This window comes from Myripristis murdjan, chromosome 18 (genome assembly GCF_902150065.1).
Source record: "Myripristis murdjan chromosome 18, fMyrMur1.1, whole genome shotgun sequence".
Lineage (NCBI taxonomy): Eukaryota > Metazoa > Chordata > Actinopteri > Holocentriformes > Holocentridae > Myripristis > Myripristis murdjan.
In genome coordinates this window covers 23,943,452-23,964,578 of record NC_043997.1, presented here as the reverse complement: position 1 = coordinate 23,964,578, position 21,127 = coordinate 23,943,452, and the positions used below count along the sequence as shown (strand labels likewise).

The window sequence follows — 21,127 nt, the reverse complement described above, 5'->3', positions numbered from 1 at the left end:
CTATCTATACATGTCTTTGGTATCGTTCTTTAGTAAACAACCTTTTGGCAATTACATCGTTACATAAACCTTACTAAATTTTATAGATAGATGGATAGCTAGATATACTGTTCACTATTTTCTTTTGTGAAGTAACTTAAAAAAAAAAAACTTATCGTACTCTTAAAGGACACGACTAACAAATGCATGCCTGATTGTGTAGCTTTGTGTTTTAGGTTTAACTTTTAAGCACTACAAAAAAAAAAATGAGAAAATAAAGATGGGTGGTGAGATGTGTGTGTTTTACAGGGGACAACACGCATACAAACACAGACACGAAACTCATACAAACATACATATTACACAAAATGGTGGTGTCAATTAATTTTGAGCTATGAATGAGTCTGGTTTTTCCACCATGAAATGAACATTTTACCCACATTCATAACCGGTGTGCTGATATTTCTTTTTTAAACCGAACTCTAACTACAACGCTATCTCTAAGGATGGGTGGATATGTAGATCTAATTAATCAGCATTGTCACAAGAGAATTGCAAACAGAGAATGAGTGTGGTAGCAGAGCAGGAGGAGGAAGCCTTAGACTGGGTTCTCAGTGGCTGGTTCCAATGATAAGTGTCTACAATAAGACATTGTGTTGGTTCTAAAGTGCCCAGGGTGAAACACAGCACTGAATGTAGGCTCTAGGGCTCATTTCAGCTACCTTGATAACTTTTGGTGTTTGGTTTCAGCCGTCATTTTTTGACATGTTCTGCCTTTTGCTTCCCGTTTGTTAGCCTGGCTAACGTGGGACATCGAAGAACTGTCACCATGCAGTCTGATCAGGCTCCGTTCCTTAGGGAGTATTTGTGCAAGCTCAAGTTTATTTTGACATCTTTATTGCTGTGACAGTCTCAAAGGGCTTTACAGGCCCACAGAAAAACAAAACTGACACCCCCTAGAGGGCAAAAAGCCAAAAAGGAGAAAAATGGAGGAAATCCTTGGAATGACCACAGAAAGATTTGGAAATTGTGAAATTAATGATATAGCGTGACATGCTATGCCATGATATATCGAGTTTCTAGCTATCACAGCTAGCTAGCTATAAACTAGAATTTTAAAAACTGCCCACTGACTTGGCCATCCCACCGGGTTGAATTTGAGCAGCGGAGGCCGTTCTACATCAATTCACGTTCTGTGGTCGTAGGGCTGAGAGAAGACCCAAACATGTTTCCATCTAACAGTGTCAAGTTGTTTTCTACTTGAAAAGGTTGTCAATCCGTAACTGCATAAGCACAAGGGTTTTAAAACTGCAAAATAGAAGCCATTGAAAACAAGGTAGAAACACAGAAGAGAGGAGGACTATTTAATAGAAGTATGGGTGAGACAGGAAATGGTTGGGAATGGCTGGTATTTGAAACACGAATCGTGACAATGTATTGTTCATTATGCTGAACTTAGCCTCAGATAAGGTGCAGTTACATTCATTTCTCATGAGGACAAAAACTGAAAACTGGAAGCATTAAAGGAGTGCAGTTCGCCAGGCAGGCACAAAAAGTGCCAGCTGGAAATATAATTACTGAAAAACAAAAAAGTGGTAAAAGTCTTTGTGGCTGGTAACATCTGGCCATCGCTCAGACACTGTGGCAGGTGGACCAAAAAGTTCATTTGCAAAGTAGGAGAATCACCTCCCTGTGTGTAACTGGGTCAGTCCAGGAGCGGTGTCTGAGTTTTGAATCAACACAAATTTTACAGAGTCAAATACAAATTTAGTTTCAAAATGTGATGTGATTTGTGTTACCTTTCTATAAAAGGAGCACTATCATATTTCCATGGCCTAGGTCCTGGGAAGAAACAACTTTACCTGCATTTCAGGCAGTGATGTGGTAAAAACACATGAAGGTGTAAATCTGTGTCTGAAACCATGTAAAACCAGGGGAGCAGAAGACGTCCATCAGGGTGTAGTTACTCCTCCTGAGTTTGACTGACAGAGTCCTCTGTGAGTTGGCTTTTGTAAACTTACACCACCAGGTAAACAAAATGTTTAAATAGATATGGTGCGATAAATGATTCAGCAGCTAGAGTTGACCTATGGGGCCATGATGGTCAACCCAAAGAAAATAATATGGATTAGTGAAGTCTGAACATCACCAATGTTGTCATTTGAGATATGTTAGACAGGTTATTTTTGCTATTGATGTTAGATATCCAATATTTCACATATTTCACATTTGAATGTGCATGAAACTAGTAGTATCAATGTGTGTGTATTTGGGATATGTGTGTGTATATATATATGTGTGTGTGTGTGCGTGTGTTGCAGTAAAGACTGGGGAGGAAAAAAAACACCTAAGTTCATTTCAGTAACTGTTGAAAAATACAAAACATAGCACAAAATAATTAGGACTCCATTATGAATCTGGCACCCAGGAGTTCTCTCACAGGAGTCTGATGATATTGAATGTGTGAGGCTCTAAAAAAATGGCCTACGTATGGCATGAGTTATTAAATTTCTGTCTGTCTGTCTTTTTCAATTTCTCCCTCTCTAACTTGCAAGGTCTTCCTTTCATTTTCCCTTCAACTCTGTGTGTGTCCTTCTTTAAAAATGCCATTTAAAACAAGATCTTTTATACTGACAGAACACGTCCTTCAAAACAAAAAAATATGCTGAAAAATTACAAGCCCAACTGTTGATATGAGGTTTTACTGAGAAAGTCCATTCTAATATAGTTACATAGCTCAGATGTGATGACTGAATGCCTGGTTGGTATGTCCATGAGGTTTTTGACACATTTATCACCACTTCTGTTAAACATGAGTTGACTGTCATCTGATATTGGCTGCTTGCAGAACATGTAACCTACACTCATTAATATTCATATCTTCCCCATAACATATCATGTAAACAGTTCCCCATGGCAACAGTCACTAACTATGCTGAATAACATTAAAAACAGCAGGTGGCGTTATGTGGCCAGTCTAGCCTTAAAGGGACAGTTCACCCATTTAGAAAATTGTTGATATTATTTCACTTCCTCTCTAGCTGTTCTGTAGGACAGTAATGGCTCCATCTTCCTCTCGTTGTTACTGAGTGCTGGATGCTCCAAATGCTAACTGTTAGCCTCCTTCCATTGACACAGACTTCCCCCCGGCTAACATTCTGAAAAATTCTCCAAAAAACGAGGTGTAGCTTGACAAGAACCAACTGTGTCGAATAAGCACGGGGTTTTGGATTTGTTATTGAGCTAACTAGCCTGCATGGTAATTTAGCAGAGTAATGTTAACATGTATCTACCAGCCAACTTTAATGCTAGCTTCTGCTTAGCAAGAGCAGTGGTTCTCAGCTTTCTGGGGGCCTGCGGTCCCTATTCAACTTCAAGGCCCCTTACTGCCCAAAATCAAAGAAAATTTGTTTGTCCTTAATATTAATGCATTGGTATTCAGAGTTAATGTAACATCTTTAAAAAAGGATAGACTATCAGTTAATGTAAAACAACAGAGGAGAAGATAGTTTTGCAAATTATTTTTAACAGGGGTCATGATCTTACCATGACATGCCGGAGTGGGAAAGGATTAAACCATAAGAGTCACCCACTGGTTTATGAACTGATCGTCTGAAGACTTAGGTTTTTCTGTGACTGGCATATTGGCCTCCTAGGAGCCAGAAAACTAGGCGCATTTATACTGCCACAACTGCTGCCAATTAACATGCTGACAAAGTTGGAGACTGGGTTTTCATTTACCATACTGGACCATGGTTTCCTCCTCCGATGGAGCTGCACAGAGGTTTTGTTTTCCCTGAATTCTGACTGTTTGTTTGTTAGCAGGATATCTCAAAAAGTTATGAATGGATTTGCACAAAACTTTATGGAAAGGTTCGTCATGGAGCAAGAAATAGCTGATTAACATAAGAATGGTTTCACCTAACATGGCAGAATTTTGGGGAACGCTTAGTCATGGGGCAAGAAAGATCTGATTGTGCTGATTGGCTCAAATGGGGTTTGTCAGTATGCATGGCCAATCACAACAAGGTGCACAAAGTCCAAATAGATTGATGTAACATCGCAACATTTTGTGGAAAACTTGGTCATAAGCCACGGAAGAACAGATTAACTTTTCATGCCAATTGGCCAAATGGAGTGTGGTGGTGGGTGGCACATCACAAAAAGGTGCGTAAGTCAACAGAAATACTCCCTAAATCTACCACAGACACATAACTGGTTCATGTTTGAATGTATTAAAGTACTACTCTAATATTTTGGGCAAAACCGGACTGAGACAAGACGTTGGACAACATTTTCACCCCTCTACATCAAGTGGTTCGGTTCCTGTGGGTATCATTTTGTGTTAGCTTAGCATAAAGTCTTGAAGTCTATGGGAGTCATTAGCCTAGCTCCGTCAAAGTAGCAACTCCGAGGCTGTATCATGTGTATTTGATAAACACATCTTCAAATTTGAAAAAAAAAAAAAAAGAAAAAAGAAATTAGTTGTTTTAGGAGAAGTTTGATGGCTGGAATTATACGCACTGAACACATGTAGCTAGGCTAATGACTCCCATAGACTTCAAATCTTTATGCTAAGCTAACACAAAATGTTATCATAGGAACTGGACCAGTGAACATACAGAGGTGAACATCTCATCTCAGTCTGGGTGAGTCGGAAAACGGGTATTTTAGCCAAAACGTTGAAGTAATCCTTTAAACAACAAACATGACTTTCAGTTCAAAGCATGAAAGAAGAAGTGACAGAAGATTAATTTGGTCGACTGTGTGACGTGGAAATGGCTGCATAGTGTTGGAGGAGGTACGCACTCTACTGACTGTTTTCTTGTTCCAGTTGTGTTAGTAGGATAGTTTATGCTGTGTTCATCCGAAGGACAGGATATGGAGACGAGCTGTTTGGCTGAAAGTGTCATGTTTTCACCAGATTACATATGTGCTGTTGATTAATGTACATTGCCTCTGTGTACAGCTTGAAGTGTAATGTTACACCGGTTAATGTTTTAATGTTTTAATGTTTTACGGCAGACTCTATTCATTTCAATTGTGATGGCTAATGTCATGAAAAACAGATGCATTGGAATGATCAATTCTCTGTCCTCCACTGTGGTGGGAGCATCTTGCGGGAGGTCCCCAGCGTCCGGCTCGGGCCTGCATCTTGTCCACCTGCAGGGTTGAAGATCGTCTCATCGTCTCACCCAGAAATGTGTGTAGAAGGCTGCTGTCAACCCGGGAGACAGACAAAGCCTGCAGGTTTGTGAGCCATGTTGTGGCCACAGTTCTTTGTACATCACCATCACATAACGCTGCTAGTTTATTTTTGCATGATGGAGTTCATTTGACCCCCACGAGAAACTGTATTTTGTATCCTGAAACCTTGTCCTGCGTGTCAAACTTATGTGATGACTGATTTTTTGAGAATATTTTAAATACTTCTATTGAAAATAACACTTGTGGTCGTAACACTGTTAACTTTACACATACAGGTGCTATTTTTGCATTGTTTTATGTCCATTTTTAATTATTATTATTATTTTTTTTACCTTTAACCACGTGTAGCACCAGAGCCTTCTACCTCATTTTATTACACAAAGTTGTCGAGACAATTGATTTTACCTTGACCTTGGATCCACCTCTCTATTGATGCATCCTAAAATGTTAATGCTGTTTTTAATGTGCAATAAAGGTATTTACCCAACTGTTGCTCTAAATCAATTAATTTCTCTTATGTTGCAGACCTGGTTCATAGTAATATGTACAACATGTGCAATGTTCAAATCACCCAGGAAGACACTGATAACATTTTTGTCTGTGTAAATTATCAATTAAAAAGCAATATTCCATGTCATCTTTAATTCATTGCATTCATAACGCCTTACACAAAAATCTGAATAAAAGTTGTTTTTCCTAAAATTGACAATAAAGGATCAAATTTGCAAAACCAGGCAAGCGTGGTGAGTCTTTTATGGGAAATGTACTTAATTCTGTTGCATCTCATTATGTTTATTCAAGTTGATACTTTTTTGATACTCAAATTTGATTGTTACTTTACTCAAATTGATGGAAACCTAATATCCTCAATGACAGAGGCACATTTCTAAGTTAAAATAATTTGTACATACAGATTACAGTGCACACATGCTCCTTGCTGTATAGTCTATAGTCCTAATCTATCCCCTATTTATCTCAGATTGGGAAGTGCTTACCTCTTAAATGTGTGCCCTTGCAGCATGAATGGCGTCCCACAGTGATACATGAACAGTATGTGGTGAAATCTAAACTTCATCAGGATTGAAGACATGACTGGTGTGGAGTTATGTAAGTGCTGCATAAGGAGGCCGTCGGTGGCAGCTGTGGCCTAAGCAGCTGTTTACACAATCTTATTAACTTCGATGACAGCATAAATCATCTCACGCGTCTCACACAAAAGCCGACTTTGACGCTCTTGTTTCCACACTGCTTAAGGAAAGGCTGTCATGTTAGCCCTGCTGGCACAAAAGCCGACTTTGACGCTCTTGTTTCCACACTGCTTAAGGGAAAGGCTGTCATGTTAGCCCTGCTGGCACAACTGCACGTTATGCTGTTCCCGTCATACGGTATTTACTGGAAGTACCGACATTCTGACTTGTAAACAACGTTCACGTCAATATCCAACCGATGATTACAACTGGGAATGTCCTATTTTAAATAAATAAATCCCAATTTAACACTGCCTTTATTAAACATGTGTTTCAACTAACAAATGAACGCTGCATGTCATAAAACTGAACAGGTTTTGTTCAAGTAATGGTTTAATGGTGTTTGCTGATGATGGATAACATTAGCGTTAGCCCACGTTACTTTCCCACTCACTTATTTTGCTGCCCAACTCAGGTTAACGCTCTCAAGTCCTACTGGTAGGAACCTTTCCGACCTCGACCCGTCTTCATATATGACGTGAACGTGGCACATACATCAACAACAAAGCGCTAAATGATGCCAGTCAGCTACATGTGTTTTTGATTAACCTCACAAATATAGTTTATAGTACTAGCTAATGTTAGCATATTAACAAGCCCCGCCTCTGTGACATCCACATTAGGGTTTTCACGATACTAGAATTTGTCATTTTGATACAATACGCAGGAAAATACTGATATTTGATACCATTTTCAGAGGGCAAAATGACGGCATACAAATGGATTTTTAATAGAAGATAAAGTAACTTTGTATTTGTGTTTTAATTTAACATAGAGGGGTTGTGTAATGTCAGGCACAACAGCGTTTCACTTTAATTAAATATCTGAATGAACTGATATGAACCGGTGGTGCTGTGGATACAGACATGGACATACCGCGGTGGAAAGAGAGCAAACAGTGGACACTCTGTGGATGTTTTCCAAGTTATCACATTGTGGTTGGATTACAACCTGTCTCAGTCTTTGTTTGCCGACACCTGCCATGAATAGGCCGCCTGGACGGTAAGACAAGTCATTTTCTTATTTCTGGTACAAAACAGCAATCTCTTCTGTGACTGAGTCATCGTCAAACTGGGTCTGGAAACAGGACAGTGGATTTCAGGATCAGTGATGGGGGTTCTTTACATGTTACATGTTGGTGCATTGTGTTGTAGTGGCGATGCAACTGCAGAAATGGGAAACATTTCAACTGCTATGCATGATGTATATACATACTTTTTTAAATATATACTGCTGTGTTGTGTCTTTGTATAAATTGTATATATTTGCGTGATCTCTGTGGCACTGTGGTGATAACTGTAAAGTGAAAGCAGTTACCAAGTGGCCACCTAAAGATAGCCCAGCTGTTATCCATCAGCAGATGGCGCTCTGCTGAATTGTGCAGCCAGAGCTACCTACAGGGCCGTAGCCCCACCTAGTGGACAAGTCACGCCACGCCACTAACTCATGTAAACGTAGACAGTTTTCATTCATTTCTCATCTCTCCCGCAGCTAACTGTTAGCCTCTCATGTAATGTTTTTGCCCACACAGATGGGTCTGCTACGCACATTATCTAGTGACTTTTGAGGCTGAACTGCTGCACCAAGAAACACGGCTTTACAAGAGATGAAGGCTCTGCAGTGTTTGAAGAGGAAAAGTCAAGATAACCGAGCAGTTTGTGTGGACTGAAGAACGGATTAAGCCAGCCGCAAAAGTCATACTAAGGTATACAAAGTTGCAGAGAATAATAGGCTGTTGTGTCTCCGCATGACAGGTAACAATGTAACGGGATTAGTACCTTATGTATCTCATTCTCTTCTGAGTGTTGAGAGAGAGAGAGAGAGAGAGAGAGAGAGAGAGAGAGAGAGAGAGAGACATTGTGAAGCAGCCAGGGTTCCATTGGTCTCTGTATAGGCGACCGGAAACACCTGTAGCACCTTTATTTTATCTTTCTTTTATTTTTACAACATTTTCATAAGAATATGGTGGCGGTATAATGTGTTATTTCATGATCATTAATAATGACGGGAGCTGTGTGTGTTCACGGTAGCGTGGCCGAGCGGTCTAAGGCGCTGGATTAAGGCTCCAGTCTCTTCGGGGGCGTGGGTTCGAATCCCACCGCTGCCAGCATAGCTTTTTTCCTGCAATCTCTAGGATGTGTTTGAATCCTACCAGTGTTATTAGATGCTATTAGGTCGTAAATAATAACTTACGTAAATAATACTTAGGTAAATAATACTTAGGTAAATAAAACTTAAGTAAATAATAACTTATGACTTACTTGCAGTGGAGTACTTTTTGTAGATTTTCACCATACTTGTAGAACTATTATTATGATTATTGTTGTTGTTGATAGTATTGCTGTTATTGTTATTGTATTTATTACATAAGACCTACTTCCCCTAACGTCTTAATACCGTCTCGTACTAAATGCTATGAAATTTGGGTAATCCTAGCAGCCCAGAGAGGTGAGTCCAAAACTGAAAGTCCGCATGAGCCCCCGTGTGGACTTTAAATGAATTGTAAAATTTGACAGCCCTCGTATGGAAATAATGTCAAGACGTCATTACTGTAAATGCACAACATTTGATCTGCAAATGTGTTCTAAGATCTGCCAGTGTGCGCCTGGATCTGGAAATATTTACAGAGATCTCCAAATATGTTCTAAGTGTTTTAAATCTGCAAGTATAGCCTGCTGAGATCTGTGAATGTGTCTTCAGAACTGGAAATCAGTGCTGGGATCTGCACATGTACCAGTGTAGTGACCATCATTTGTTGACTGTGCGGTGCAGTAAACAAGGCAATATCTCTGGAATAAATAGATAATGGGGTGCAGCTGCAGTTACAGCACTGGGGTCTGATATTTCAAAGAGGTATCATGTTCAGTGGCTTTTTAGCTGCTTTCTTTTTGTGTATTTTAATGATGTACAGAAAAGAGGATATATCTCTCAAAAACATTTTTTTTTTAAATTATTATTATTATAAAGAGGGTGATGGCTGTGCTTTTAAAAACCTGTCCTGTTTGTCTGCAGTTGTACTGAAAATGTAGCTTGGCACAAATTTCATTATATAAGATATTTCTCTCCATATTATATAACATAATATGGAGAGAACTCACCTTTTTCAGTCACTGAGGAAAACACCATGACCATTCATTGTCATGTCTCCAGCCAACATATATTCTGGCGTTATTTACTAAAAGAACTGGTTTAACTTTTTACTATTAGCTAGTAGCTAATAGGATCCATTTTCCTGCCTAATATACTGCACCACATCTAAGCTCCAGTTGGTGGCGGTAACGCACCGTTAAGCTGGTTTTCCTGAACGCCAAAGAAGAAGAGGTTGTTTGAATGTTCTGGTCGGTATGTGTTCTGTAGGATAGTGACGGATTTTTTACATTTTGAGAGGGCATTCTATGCTTTTTTGTTACGTTTAGGGTTACGGTAGGGTTAGAGGTAAGTAAAGGTTAAAGTTAGGTATTAATTAATTATGGCTAATGTTAGGGAAAGGCTATAGAGAATGAATGTAAGGCAATTAGAATATCCGTCGCTATCCTAGGAGACTAAAAATCGCTAGCGGATATCGTAGAACATACGCTGTTCTTCCGGCAACATTTGCAGCGTCGCCAGTGGGCTGTCAGGGCAGCTCGACTGTCCGAAACTACCAATAAACTATCGATAGTCAACGTTTTAGCCTCAGCGTGGAGTAACTAGAGAAGCTTGGGAAACAGGTCCAGCAGCAGCGTGAGTGGAGATGAAGCCGCCGTCCCGGAGGCGAGCCAAGCCGGCGCGCCTGGAGGTGGAGGAGGAGGACAGCGCGCAGGACTGTCCCGGTGAGGTGCCCCTGGCCCCCTGGTCCCGCATCGAGCAGCACGGCGCCCTGGTGGTCCTGAGGAGGCTCGACCCCAGCGCTGGCGACATCGATTACGATGCGTTGAAGAAACGTTTGCCACGCAGATCCATTTCCCAGGTAAGCGGAGTCAGTTCAACCCTCCTGTCTGAATTTAACACACGTTATCACTTGACCCTGGCAATTTAAATCCCCAGAATGAATGATTTTAATAGAAATTGCTGCCCAGGTTTATGTGTCAGGTGCTTTAATGTCTTGTTACTACCTGTAAATAGCCCTTCAGATAACAACATCCCTCCATTTCCACATCAAAGTTCATGTTTTTTCCTCCCAAGTGTCATATTAACTATTAGTGGCTCTGGCAGTACAGTGCTACAGGTGTGGTTATGTTCTGGTAGTGGCCTAAAGCAGAGGGAATAGAAATGTCATGTTCTAGTTCCTCCGTGTCCAAAACAACTAAAACAACTGTGTGTTAAATGTTGTATACAGTTAAAACAGCCTGAGGTCACAGTGACCCCAGAGAAACACACAGCATGTGTTCAGGAGTCTGAAAACACAGCATGTTCACTTTATATTCACCTGCTTCCACTCGCCCTCATTAAATCAGGAACAGACATGAACTATGAAGCAAAAAACAATGTTGATCATGTAATTTGAGACATTAAACACTGTATGGGGTCAAACAGACTCCAAAGATGATAGGAATGGTAAAGATGCTTTATTAGTGTGATGAGCACAGCACTTACATTGCCAAACTAAGTTATACTGATAACATTATACATATGGAAACATAAGTGAGCTAGTTCAAAAAGCAATATGCAGGTGTGTGCTGACTTATTTACAAATTAATGTCTCTCATGTTTGTGTTTTCATTTCATTTTCATTGCTTTCACAGTGATCCTGTATTTTGTCTTCACTTTTGTTTTTTGATGTCTTCCCTTTTCTATGGCTAGCCTGAGGTCATTGAGCCTGTTTTCTCCTCTCTCTCTCTCTCTCTCTCTCCTCCCTCCCCCTCTAATGTGTCCTCATGTGTATGTTCAGGCGTTCAGACCTACTTTCAGGGCTTCCACAGGTTTAATAACCACACCATCATCCATGTCCTCCCTCAGATCCGCTCTATGGTGGAAGCTCTGAAAGACAAAGTGATCAAATCAGCAAGCTCCCAGCTGATAAGTCAGAGGAACGCAGAGAAGAGGTTCCAAAAGCCCATCGAGCTGTGGACAGAGATGGCCTTGATTATGGCCGGGACTTTGGAGAAGCCCATCTCTGCTGCTTTCTCTCAGGTAGGCAGCAGCAAGCCCGCTGACTCATGCCTGGGAAAGGAAACACAAGACATAAAAATTAATTTAGCTTCACTGATCTGACATGTAGATATGTCATTTTAATAATTATAAATGTTGTTTTATTGAATTTTCAAAATAATAATGATGTAGAATAATAATCAATATATGACCTGACGGTTAGAGAAGAATTAGTTAACAGTTAAAAAAAATGAGCAGATTTGAGGGACAAAAAATAACAGAAAAACATTACTGGAAATTTAGCATAAAAAATTGTTTTAAAAAAGTGTAAGAATATAACAATAACAATAATGGTGAATCATTTCATTCATAGAGCACTTTTCAAGTGTGGTGAGAAATTTCAGAACAACAGCAGCAGAACAAAAGCAACTTTATTGAGCTAAACTTATGCATAGAAACACAAGTTTAAAACATAAGCATCATTAGGAACAATTACAAAAGGTAAAAAAACAAACAAACAAACAAACAAACAAAAAAAAAACACACAATGGCTCATGAGCCAAAGAAGAAAATACTGTCAGTTAGGAAAAGCCATTTTGTAGAAGTGAGGTTTAAGACAAGATTCATAAGCAACAACAGAAAGAAAACACTTTATTATAAATAAATATTTCAAATTCAGTGACAAGCTAATTATCATAAAACCACCTCAAAAGTGTTCAAAAAAACAAAAAATTCCTAAAAAATCCCCCAAAATGTACAATAAAAAAATAAAGTGGACCTGAGGTTGTAGAGCTTTATAGCGCCTTTATAGATGTGACTCTGTGTTTACCTGGCTCTCTCCTCTCCTCTCCTCTCATCCTGCTCTGCTCTGTGGCTCTCAGATGCTGATGGTCTCGTCCACGGAGCCTTGCAGCCTGAGGAACTCTGACCCTCCTCACAGCCACACACCAGCCACCGACCAGCAGACACCCGGTTTGCGCTTCGTCCCTATGAGACCCATGCCCAGCCGGCCCGCTCCAGGTCTGCACCCCAAACTCACAAATTACAAATCTGCCAGTATATCAGGCTGAATTCCCCCCTCACATGAGCCTCATACAAATATCTGTTTTCTCTGCAGATAATGTCAAAAATAATCTCTCTTCAGTCGTTGTCACTTTACTTTTTTATTGCAGCTTCAGCACCTAAAGACTTTTTTTCCCCTCTAAGGTGGGATATCTCATATTATCCTCAAGACTCCTGCCAAAACCATGAGCCCAGCCAGAGCGCTCCCTGCCCCGTGCCAAGACGTTAGAGTGCGCACTGCCACCCTTTCTCAGGCCCAGCGACAGTCTTTGGCACCAGCGCCCGGGACCTCATCTGATGCTATCTCAGCATCCCAAACTGTCGCCACGTCCCACCAAACAGGCACAGCAACGACCGCTGAGGCTGCTGCAGCGTCCCCGCTTCGGCCAGCTACAGCAGCAGCGTCCGTCCAGGTGCTTGACAGCACACGGCAGCCACAGCCACTGAGACTCGCGCCCGCCTCTAAGGCTGGTGCGTTTGTCCGGGCTATGGCTGTCAGCACGTCTGTTCCCCAGGCGAGCCCACAACCCGCAGAGCCTTTAAAGGTGGTCGGAGAGCTCGCCGCTGCCACACCACAACCTCAACCTCAACCTCAACCAAAACCACACACTGCTGGTGTTGGAACGTCTCCAGCAGAGATACCCACAGTCTGTTCCTCCGTTGGAACCGATGGGCCGCAGCCACAAAACACCGAGGCCACATCCACAGTCTCATCCCACACCCTGGACCCGACTGGCGCCTCTCCTCGTCCGCCACCACAGCAGCACTCCAACGCCGTATCCTCCGCTACCGCGTTCAATTCTCCACTCTCCAGTGTTGCCGATCCCTCATCCCCGTCCGCTTCCACCGACCCGTCCGACCCTCCACGCGTCGATGCCGCAGGAAGCCAAAGAACCAGCAAACACGCCGGCGGGGATGGTCCCAGGAGATTTGGTGTCAAGTGCATCGTGGACTTTGAGAAGATCTACCGCTACCTGAGCAGCATCCACATGAAGGACGAGGAGTGTGCGCTCACTCCCATGGGTGAGCCTGACAATTCCTAGGAATTCTTTGAATCCTAACCTGAAGCTGTAAGAGTTAACTTTTAGAGCTGGTTAGTATGGTGATTAATCAAGTCAGTGGTGTTGCTACTGGCATTTGATAAATATTAGCTTACAATAGCCATGTGCTGGTAGTTGTTGCCCACACGATGAAATCAGGGTTGAGGGGGGGGTTGAGGGACTATGAATCATAGTGAAACACCCCAAAATTTCATCTAAGACGTACCTTACTGGCTTGAGTAACATAAGACATGGCATAAGACAAAAATACATCAAAATTATAGAGGAAAACAGTTACATATGCACATCAATTTAACACTTAAAATCAACTGGTTTGAAGTATACCTCATTTAAAAGTTGATATAGGTCCAGAATAAACAAACCTTTGTGTGTAATCTGTAACAAGGGAGAGATAACGCAACAGAACAAATATATTAAGTTAGATAAGGAAATAGCAAGAGTCAATAAATCTGTTTTAGTGAGGGTAGGATCAAATACCTCACTGCTCACTACCAAGTATTTCTTATAGCTTTGCCGACCTGTTTTGTTCAGGGCCTAAAACCAGGCGGAGGTTTCTATAACTTAATCGCTCACCGTGACGCCTGTGTGCATGCATGGCAGACAGCGTGTTTACGTACACTAATGTCAGGCAGCATGTCGCTCACGGTGACATTTGTTTAGGCAAATGACAGGCGGCGTGTCGCGCACGACGGATGAGGTGACAGAAGGTTCATGGCGGCGCGAGCTAAGTGTGCTGTCGCCGCGCTGACACGATTAACGGCGGGCGGCCACACAAGGCGGCGCTGCTTTTTCACCTTTTCGGAAGCGGTCTGTGTGCATTTCCACCAGCAACCGGGTCACCATTTCAGCGTAATGATCTAGTGAAAACGAAATTGCTGATAAAAGATGAACATGATGATGTTATAAAGGAAATGTAATACCATATTCTGAGAGTGCCATATCTCAATTTCAGTTTTATTTAGAGCCCTTATAATACTTAATGTCTCAAAAAGCCCACAATTTACAGAAAACAAAATGACTGAACCCCTCATAGCGTGCAAGGAAAACAACTTGAAAAAATAGAAGCCAATAGAGGGTAAAAAAATATCATGTATGTGTTTTCTTTGCACAGTAAAGAATATTTCCAGTGGACGTTTATGTCACTTAGTGCACATGGAATATGTCGTTAAGTTCAGCAGTGTCTTCTTTCCATCCGTTATGTATTTCTGAAGATGAGAGAATGCAAAATTTCAAAGAAAAACAGTCAGAGCGTTCTTTGCACATATTTGAATTGAGGAAAAAAACACTCGCTGTAGTGCAGGGGAGTGTTTGCTGACATCCATGATGGTGGTTATGGATGAAAGTACTCTGTTTGAGAGGGCAAAGATGCATTTACACAACCCACACTACTGCATACAGAGACAGGGATCAAAATCTATTTTAACACACAGTCATTTCTTCTAACGTAAAGGGAATTTTGCTGCCATTATGCTATGCCGTTTCAAAAAAAGACACCATGGGCTTTAGAAGGTTAATGGGACACCTTAAAAGTGCATCTCCAAAAATTAGAATATCTCTGTATAACTGTAAGCGGTAATCATGAAGAATCAAAGCAAAAAAGGCTTGAAAAACTTCACTTTATGTGCAATGAATCTAGAATAGACCATGAGAAATTTCTTATGGTCCAATTATATCAGACACCATCAAAATGACCCTCCTGTGACTTCTCCTCTCCCCTCTAGAGAGCGCTATAGTCCTGGACCTCCTCATGTCTCTCCCGGAGGAGCTCCCCAAGCTGGACTGCAACAATTTGCAGCGCCACATGATCCAGGTACGGCTGCCTCTCGACATGACTGAGGTTTCTGTCAGACCCCTCTTTTTATGTGCGGCTGGCTAATCCCAGCACAAGTGGACACATACGGCTGTGAACAGGGTCAAATGTGTCTGCACAGATACAACAATGTGTCTCTGACAGCATCACATAACAAGGACATTACTGATGGGGGTGGCAAATGATTGACAGGAATAAAAAAAACTAAAACTAAATGCTGCTTAAATGAAAATGTGGAATGAAATTGCAAGGCCCTTACAAGTCTTCACAATTGAACCTTCCACATAAACAAGTGGGCCTGACTAAAATGAAATGTAACTGCACAACTACCTTAAAACCCACCAATATGGAGGCCAAAATTGTCAAAATTATACAAATATGTAACTGGGATAATTATTTCAAGCAAGAGTACTTTTGGAAATGATAATTAATCTTTTATTTAAAGGAATAACCCTTAAAGAGAATTATGCTCCATTGTTTGTTTTTGTGTTCCTTTGACATCAAAACATTAGATTGAACAGACATTGAGAATTGTTACAGTAATTCTGTGGGTTATTAGTCTGGTCATGAAGCTGAAGGGTTTCATCCTTCCTCATCAGCCTCATCCTTAACATCAGTAAACAAAGTGGTGCTCCCTCCCATTTGAACTTGCATAGGCTGCTGTATGTCTTGAATGTATTTTATGCCTTTCTGGTCTCAGATATCCCATTCAGGACAGCAGCAGCTTTGAAACTTCCAAAAAAAAAAAAAAAAAAAAAAAAAAAAAATGATGACAAAACCTCAGTGGGTCTTTTCTCCCCTTCCTCCCAGGTATACAGTGGCCTCTCAGCTCCTGCAAACTCCGAGAAGGCGAGAGGAATGTTTGACTTCGGGCCGGAAAAGGGACAAAACGACCCAGATCAGAGTAACAGGACGCCGTCACATCACAGAGACTCGCGTCAAACAGAGAGAGGAAGTGGCCCAAACCCCGACCAGGACAAGGACGGAATGGATACCACCAGTCAGGACGGTGACAGTAATGTTGCCATGGACAGTGTTACCGGGGAGAGAGTTCAGCCATGTGACGGACAAGCTGAGAGCAGGTCGTCTGAGAGCAGTGATGCACTTTTGCAACCTGGGTACGTGGAAATGGGGGGACCCCGCCCCCTCAACCCTTTTATGGTGCCTCTTAAACTGCTGATTCGACGGAAGGAGTAGATAGCAAATTATCACATCTAAATTCTAGGATGCATTTTTTACAAATAAATGTAATGTCATGTCCCAGAGTCTTGGAGTGGTAAGAGATGAAGCCTCCAGCAGAGCAGTGGCATCGTGACACCACAGCCTCCATACAGTCACATTAACAAGCTGTCATTCTTATAAACTGTTCCCAAAAGATTCAACAGACCTAAATAACAGAAAACAGGTGTGTGGTTTGAAAAGGTAACTCTGGAAATTCCCAAACGCCTGTGATGTGACGTCAGTGGAGCACCACAGCCTCGACCAAGCTGTGGTGTTTTCCTCCAGAGGATCCCAAAGGGAGGAGAGACGCAGAGCTCATAACACTGGTCAGTCCGGCTTCCTGTTGACAGGCTGCTTCCTCGCTGCTGCTCGAGCGGCGTTTCTACAATTCAAGAGTTCACGTCTTGTCAGCTGCATCTCCACTTTGTGATTAAGGCTGATACGACAGATGGATTTCATATTTACGTCTCACTTAGTACAGCTTCCACGACAAGTTAACGAGACGTTCACTGAATGATAATGTGCTTTGTGTTGTTTGCCTGTTGGTAGGTTTTCTCTGAGTTTCATGGGCTGGACAAACGTGCCTTTGCACTTTTTTTCTAGACGTTTTTATGATTCTTGGCAACCTAAAACCTCTAACAACTGATTATACAGTTTCTTCACATAGATATGTATTATTTATTTTCCTGAAAAAAAACCCCACATATTTTTAAAGATATTACACTGATATTTTGTTCATGTATTCATTCCTTTATTTTGTTCAATGTTACAAATGTAAGAATTTACAAATGAAATAAAATTTTTGCTTACATGATTGTGTATACTGCTGTGTCTGTGAACAGCTCGTGACCTGCCATGTGTTCATCCAGCAGACTATTCAAGTGTTTAGTAATACAAGATTATCAGTTCAACAGTTCAATAGCTCGCTTACAGTAAAGTGGCGTGACCACACACCATCACAAAAACACACACTTGACTGATCAGCCAAGTGCCCCCTGACCAGTGCAAAAAAAAAAAAAAAAAGCCTATATATAGAGGTCCAATTCAGCTCCATCAGTGTCTGAAACAACAGCCTGATGCTGACAATATTTTGTTGGCTATGTTGTTGCCTCTTTTCCACTTCTTTCTCCTTGTTTCAGCCAGAAACCTGGAGGGAATACCGAATATAAAATGTAGCTAATCAAATTTAGGCTAATTAGTTTAGGAATTATGGGTTTTTTAATTAATATTTAAAAAATGTCATGTACCCCCTGCAGTACTCCAGCGTGCCCTCATTTGAGAACCACTGTCCTGGGGCAAAAACTATGGCTATGTAAGGGTGGGGAAATTTTTGTGGACCAACCCACCATCTGACAGCAAGCTACAGAGCTGCTGGTTGCGGCTGAAAAATCAGCCACTTGGTTGAAGTTGGGATACACAGATGCTAACTCGCTATGGTGGAGCACGTGCCATTTGTTGGGGCCGGGTCCTGATCGCAGCACCCTGGGTTTGGGTTTGAGCTCAGGCTGTTTGCTGTGTGTTGTTCCCTCTCTCACGCCTGCCTGTCTCTCTCTGCTGTGGCTGTCAAACAGCACAAACGCCAAAAATCTCGATCTTTAAAGAATGGCCCCTGCTCCGACCATCCTGGTATGTTGATTTGAACTGATTGGAATAGATTTGGATTGTAGGTAGCCAGCCGCAGTTTTATGTTACATAATCAGCATGGACCGCCTCAGACATGGAGGCAGTGGAAACCACCTGTGGAAGGTAGACCAGCATCCAGCTCCAACCTTCACCTCCTCCACCAGCACCACCTGGGTATGAAGATCATCTCCTCTGGCCTCACCCACAGATTCTGATGGAAGGCTGGTGCCAATCCAGGAATTATAGACAAGGCCCAGAGGTATGTGGGCTGTGTTATGGCCACAGATTAATGTATTTCACCTGAATGGGAAACAGTATTTTAACATCTTAACATCCATCTCCAACAAAGCTGGTTTGCTCAGAGGTGATAGTTTCTCCATTGTTGAAATTAACCGTTACAATGCCCAGGCACTGTCCCAGACAACAGCCTACATTTTGACAGATATACTGACTGTAGTGTTACAAACACTGAGTTTAATTGAGTAACCCAAGGTTTAAAAAAGCTATGCCATTGACCCAGTGCTGCTTGCAATGTCCTGTTATGGGAAATAGCTCATGATGCAAAATTCCAGAGGGTTTTCTTAATACAAATGGCAAATAAACTAAAACTGAAGTGAAGTGAACTGTCTGCTGTTGGAATTGTCAGTTGTTATATATCTGCCATTTGCTCCAGTCTTAAACTTTACTTATACTCTTTTAATACTTGATTTATATTCTATTTTCCATGTTCTGCTGCAATAATTCAATTTGCACATGGGGATCACTGAAGCTTTATCATATTATGTAATATTATGCTTGCCGCTGCTGCTGCTGCTGCTGCTGCTGCTGCATGGTGTGATGATGCTGACAATGGTGACGATAATGGTGAGTTGCGTGTGTATTTGTGCATGGGTGTGTGTGTTTGCAGTCAGCTGAATGTTAGATTGTGTTTGACTTGTCCAAACATCCTTCATCCTCGGATCACCTGCTAGAGGAAAGCACTGGAGGCTGTAGGGGGATGGGGATGTGAATACATTCACGCACGCACACACACACACACACACACACACACACGCACACACATTTGTTGCCCCTCCTTGCTCTCCTGTTTAAATAATCTCATTCTGTCCTCTCCTTCTCCTCCTTCTTCCCATCCCTCTCTCCTTCCATTACAGTGTCTGTCTCAGCATAATGGAGAGAGGCTCTGAGTGAATTAAGGAGGATTAATTGTAGGTTGCCAGCCGCAGTTCTATATTACATAATCAATATGGACCGCCCAAAAAATGCAGGCAGTCATCACTGTTATCCATACTCTTGCACTAGCAAAAACCATCCATCCATCTGTTAAACAGTCAGTCTGTATTTATCTATTTGTTTACTATGAGTGTGGAGTGCATCTGTCTATCTATAGATATCTATCTATCTATCAACGTGCCTTGGCTAAGTGGGAATGGGAGCATGAAACGGGTGTATGTCCATTTAGTTGAGGGTGGTTGGAATAAATGTTATAAGGTTCCAAAAATTGACAGGGAGAGTTAAAAGGGGGGGGGGGGGGGGGGGGGGGCTGGGGGGGTCTTAGGGTTCCTCTTTGTGGGAGCATGAATGTAGATATAAAAATTCATGCTAAAGCTTTCATTTGGAGGTAGGCTTGGACATGGACTTTCCAAAATTAATAGGGTTACCTCTATGGGAAGCATAAGTCCCCTCAGCAAATTGCATGGCAATGCATCCACAATAAATAGCACAATAAAAAAAAAATAAATGTAATCAAGAAAATTAACAAAAAATGACCTAAAAATTAAAAAAACAAAAAAAAACAAAACTTATTTCTAATTATTTAAAATGTATATTTAAATGGCAGATCAGATATCTTATGGAGTATGGAGATAAAGTGGAGCTCCATTGTGATGGACACTACAGAGGACGTACACAGAGACTGACCAGGCTGTAGACAGGCCTTTAAAGGAGGTCTATGAAGATAAGCAGGTCTATGGACGTGTTTTCTCTTTTGTCCATTTTTAAACACACATGCTGTGTACTTGGTCACCTGCTTGCTCACTCTGAGGTATAAAAGTGTAAACTGGAGAGATAGCTAGATCTATAGGCATAGATAAGTTTATGATTGACAGCTCTATATCGAGTGGGCTGGTGAAACAGCTTTCTCAGGATAATGTCAAAACTATAATAGAATATGTGCAGTAATAGACGGCACACAGATGAGGTGTGCAGCGACAGACAGGTCTGTAGAGATGGCCGGGTGGAGAGTTGAGGTCCACAGAGACAGGCAGGCCCACAGACAGGTCTATATCCAGCAGGCCAGTCAAACAGCTTTCTCAGGCTAATCTCTAATGGTGTTCAGCAGGCTGAGTGCTGCTGATCCAGACCTATTATCTAATTGCTGCGGCAGCCTCCACTTTGACTGGGCATAAGACATCAATCTCTCTCTCTCTCTCCCTCTCTCTCTCTCTCTCTCTCTCTCTCCCTCTCTCTCTCTCTCTCGCTCCTATCTGCAGTGTAATTTGTTTTGTCTTTCTCCCAGTAACTCGCTGCTCATTCTGTATGGATGGCCCTCTGTAGATCTGTTAATGTGAACGTGAGACACATTTTGTACAATGAATATTTGCTGTAAATCCCAGTACCTGTTTAAAAATATTGAGGGTCAGTTTATGGTTTTTCCCTTATATTCCCTCTTCTATTTTTTTTTTTTTTTTTTTTACAAATATTCCATCATTTTGCTAATTTGCTCATAATATTTCAGACGTATGGGAAAAACATATCTCTAATTATTTAAAATGAATTTGCTCAGGTTTCAACTAAAGAACTGAATTAAAGTGTGTGTGTCTGTGTGTGTGTGCCTGTGTGTATGC

At 41.5% G+C, this 21,127-nt stretch overlaps 1 protein-coding gene and 1 non-coding gene across 3 annotated transcripts; both read left to right on the top strand.

Moving 5' to 3' along the window:
• Window positions 1–8,459: 8,459 nt before the first annotated feature.
• trnal-aag (transfer RNA leucine (anticodon AAG)) lies at window positions 8,460–8,541 on the top strand. The gene has a single exon. It is a non-coding gene; the product is annotated as a tRNA-Leu (tRNA).
• A 1,223-nt stretch (window positions 8,542–9,764) lies between these two features.
• snapc2 (small nuclear RNA activating complex, polypeptide 2) lies at window positions 9,765–17,469 on the top strand. 2 transcript variants are annotated; one of them, XR_003929874.1, is made up of 7 exons: window positions 9,765–10,383; window positions 11,373–11,546; window positions 12,386–12,524; window positions 12,711–13,589; window positions 15,349–15,437; window positions 16,248–16,701; window positions 16,740–17,469. XR_003929874.1 is itself a non-coding variant. In XM_030076900.1 (6 exons), the coding sequence occupies exons 1-6, from the start codon at window positions 10,168–10,170 to the stop codon at window positions 16,632–16,634; spliced, it is 1,884 nt and encodes a 627-aa protein (XP_029932760.1). In that variant the 5' UTR covers window positions 9,765–10,167; the 3' UTR covers window positions 16,635–17,469. The 2 variants fall into 2 exon arrangements, 1 of the variants encoding a protein (XP_029932760.1); XM_030076900.1 differs by having other exon boundaries at window positions 16,248–17,469.
• The last annotated feature ends 3,658 nt before the right edge of the window (window positions 17,470–21,127 follow it).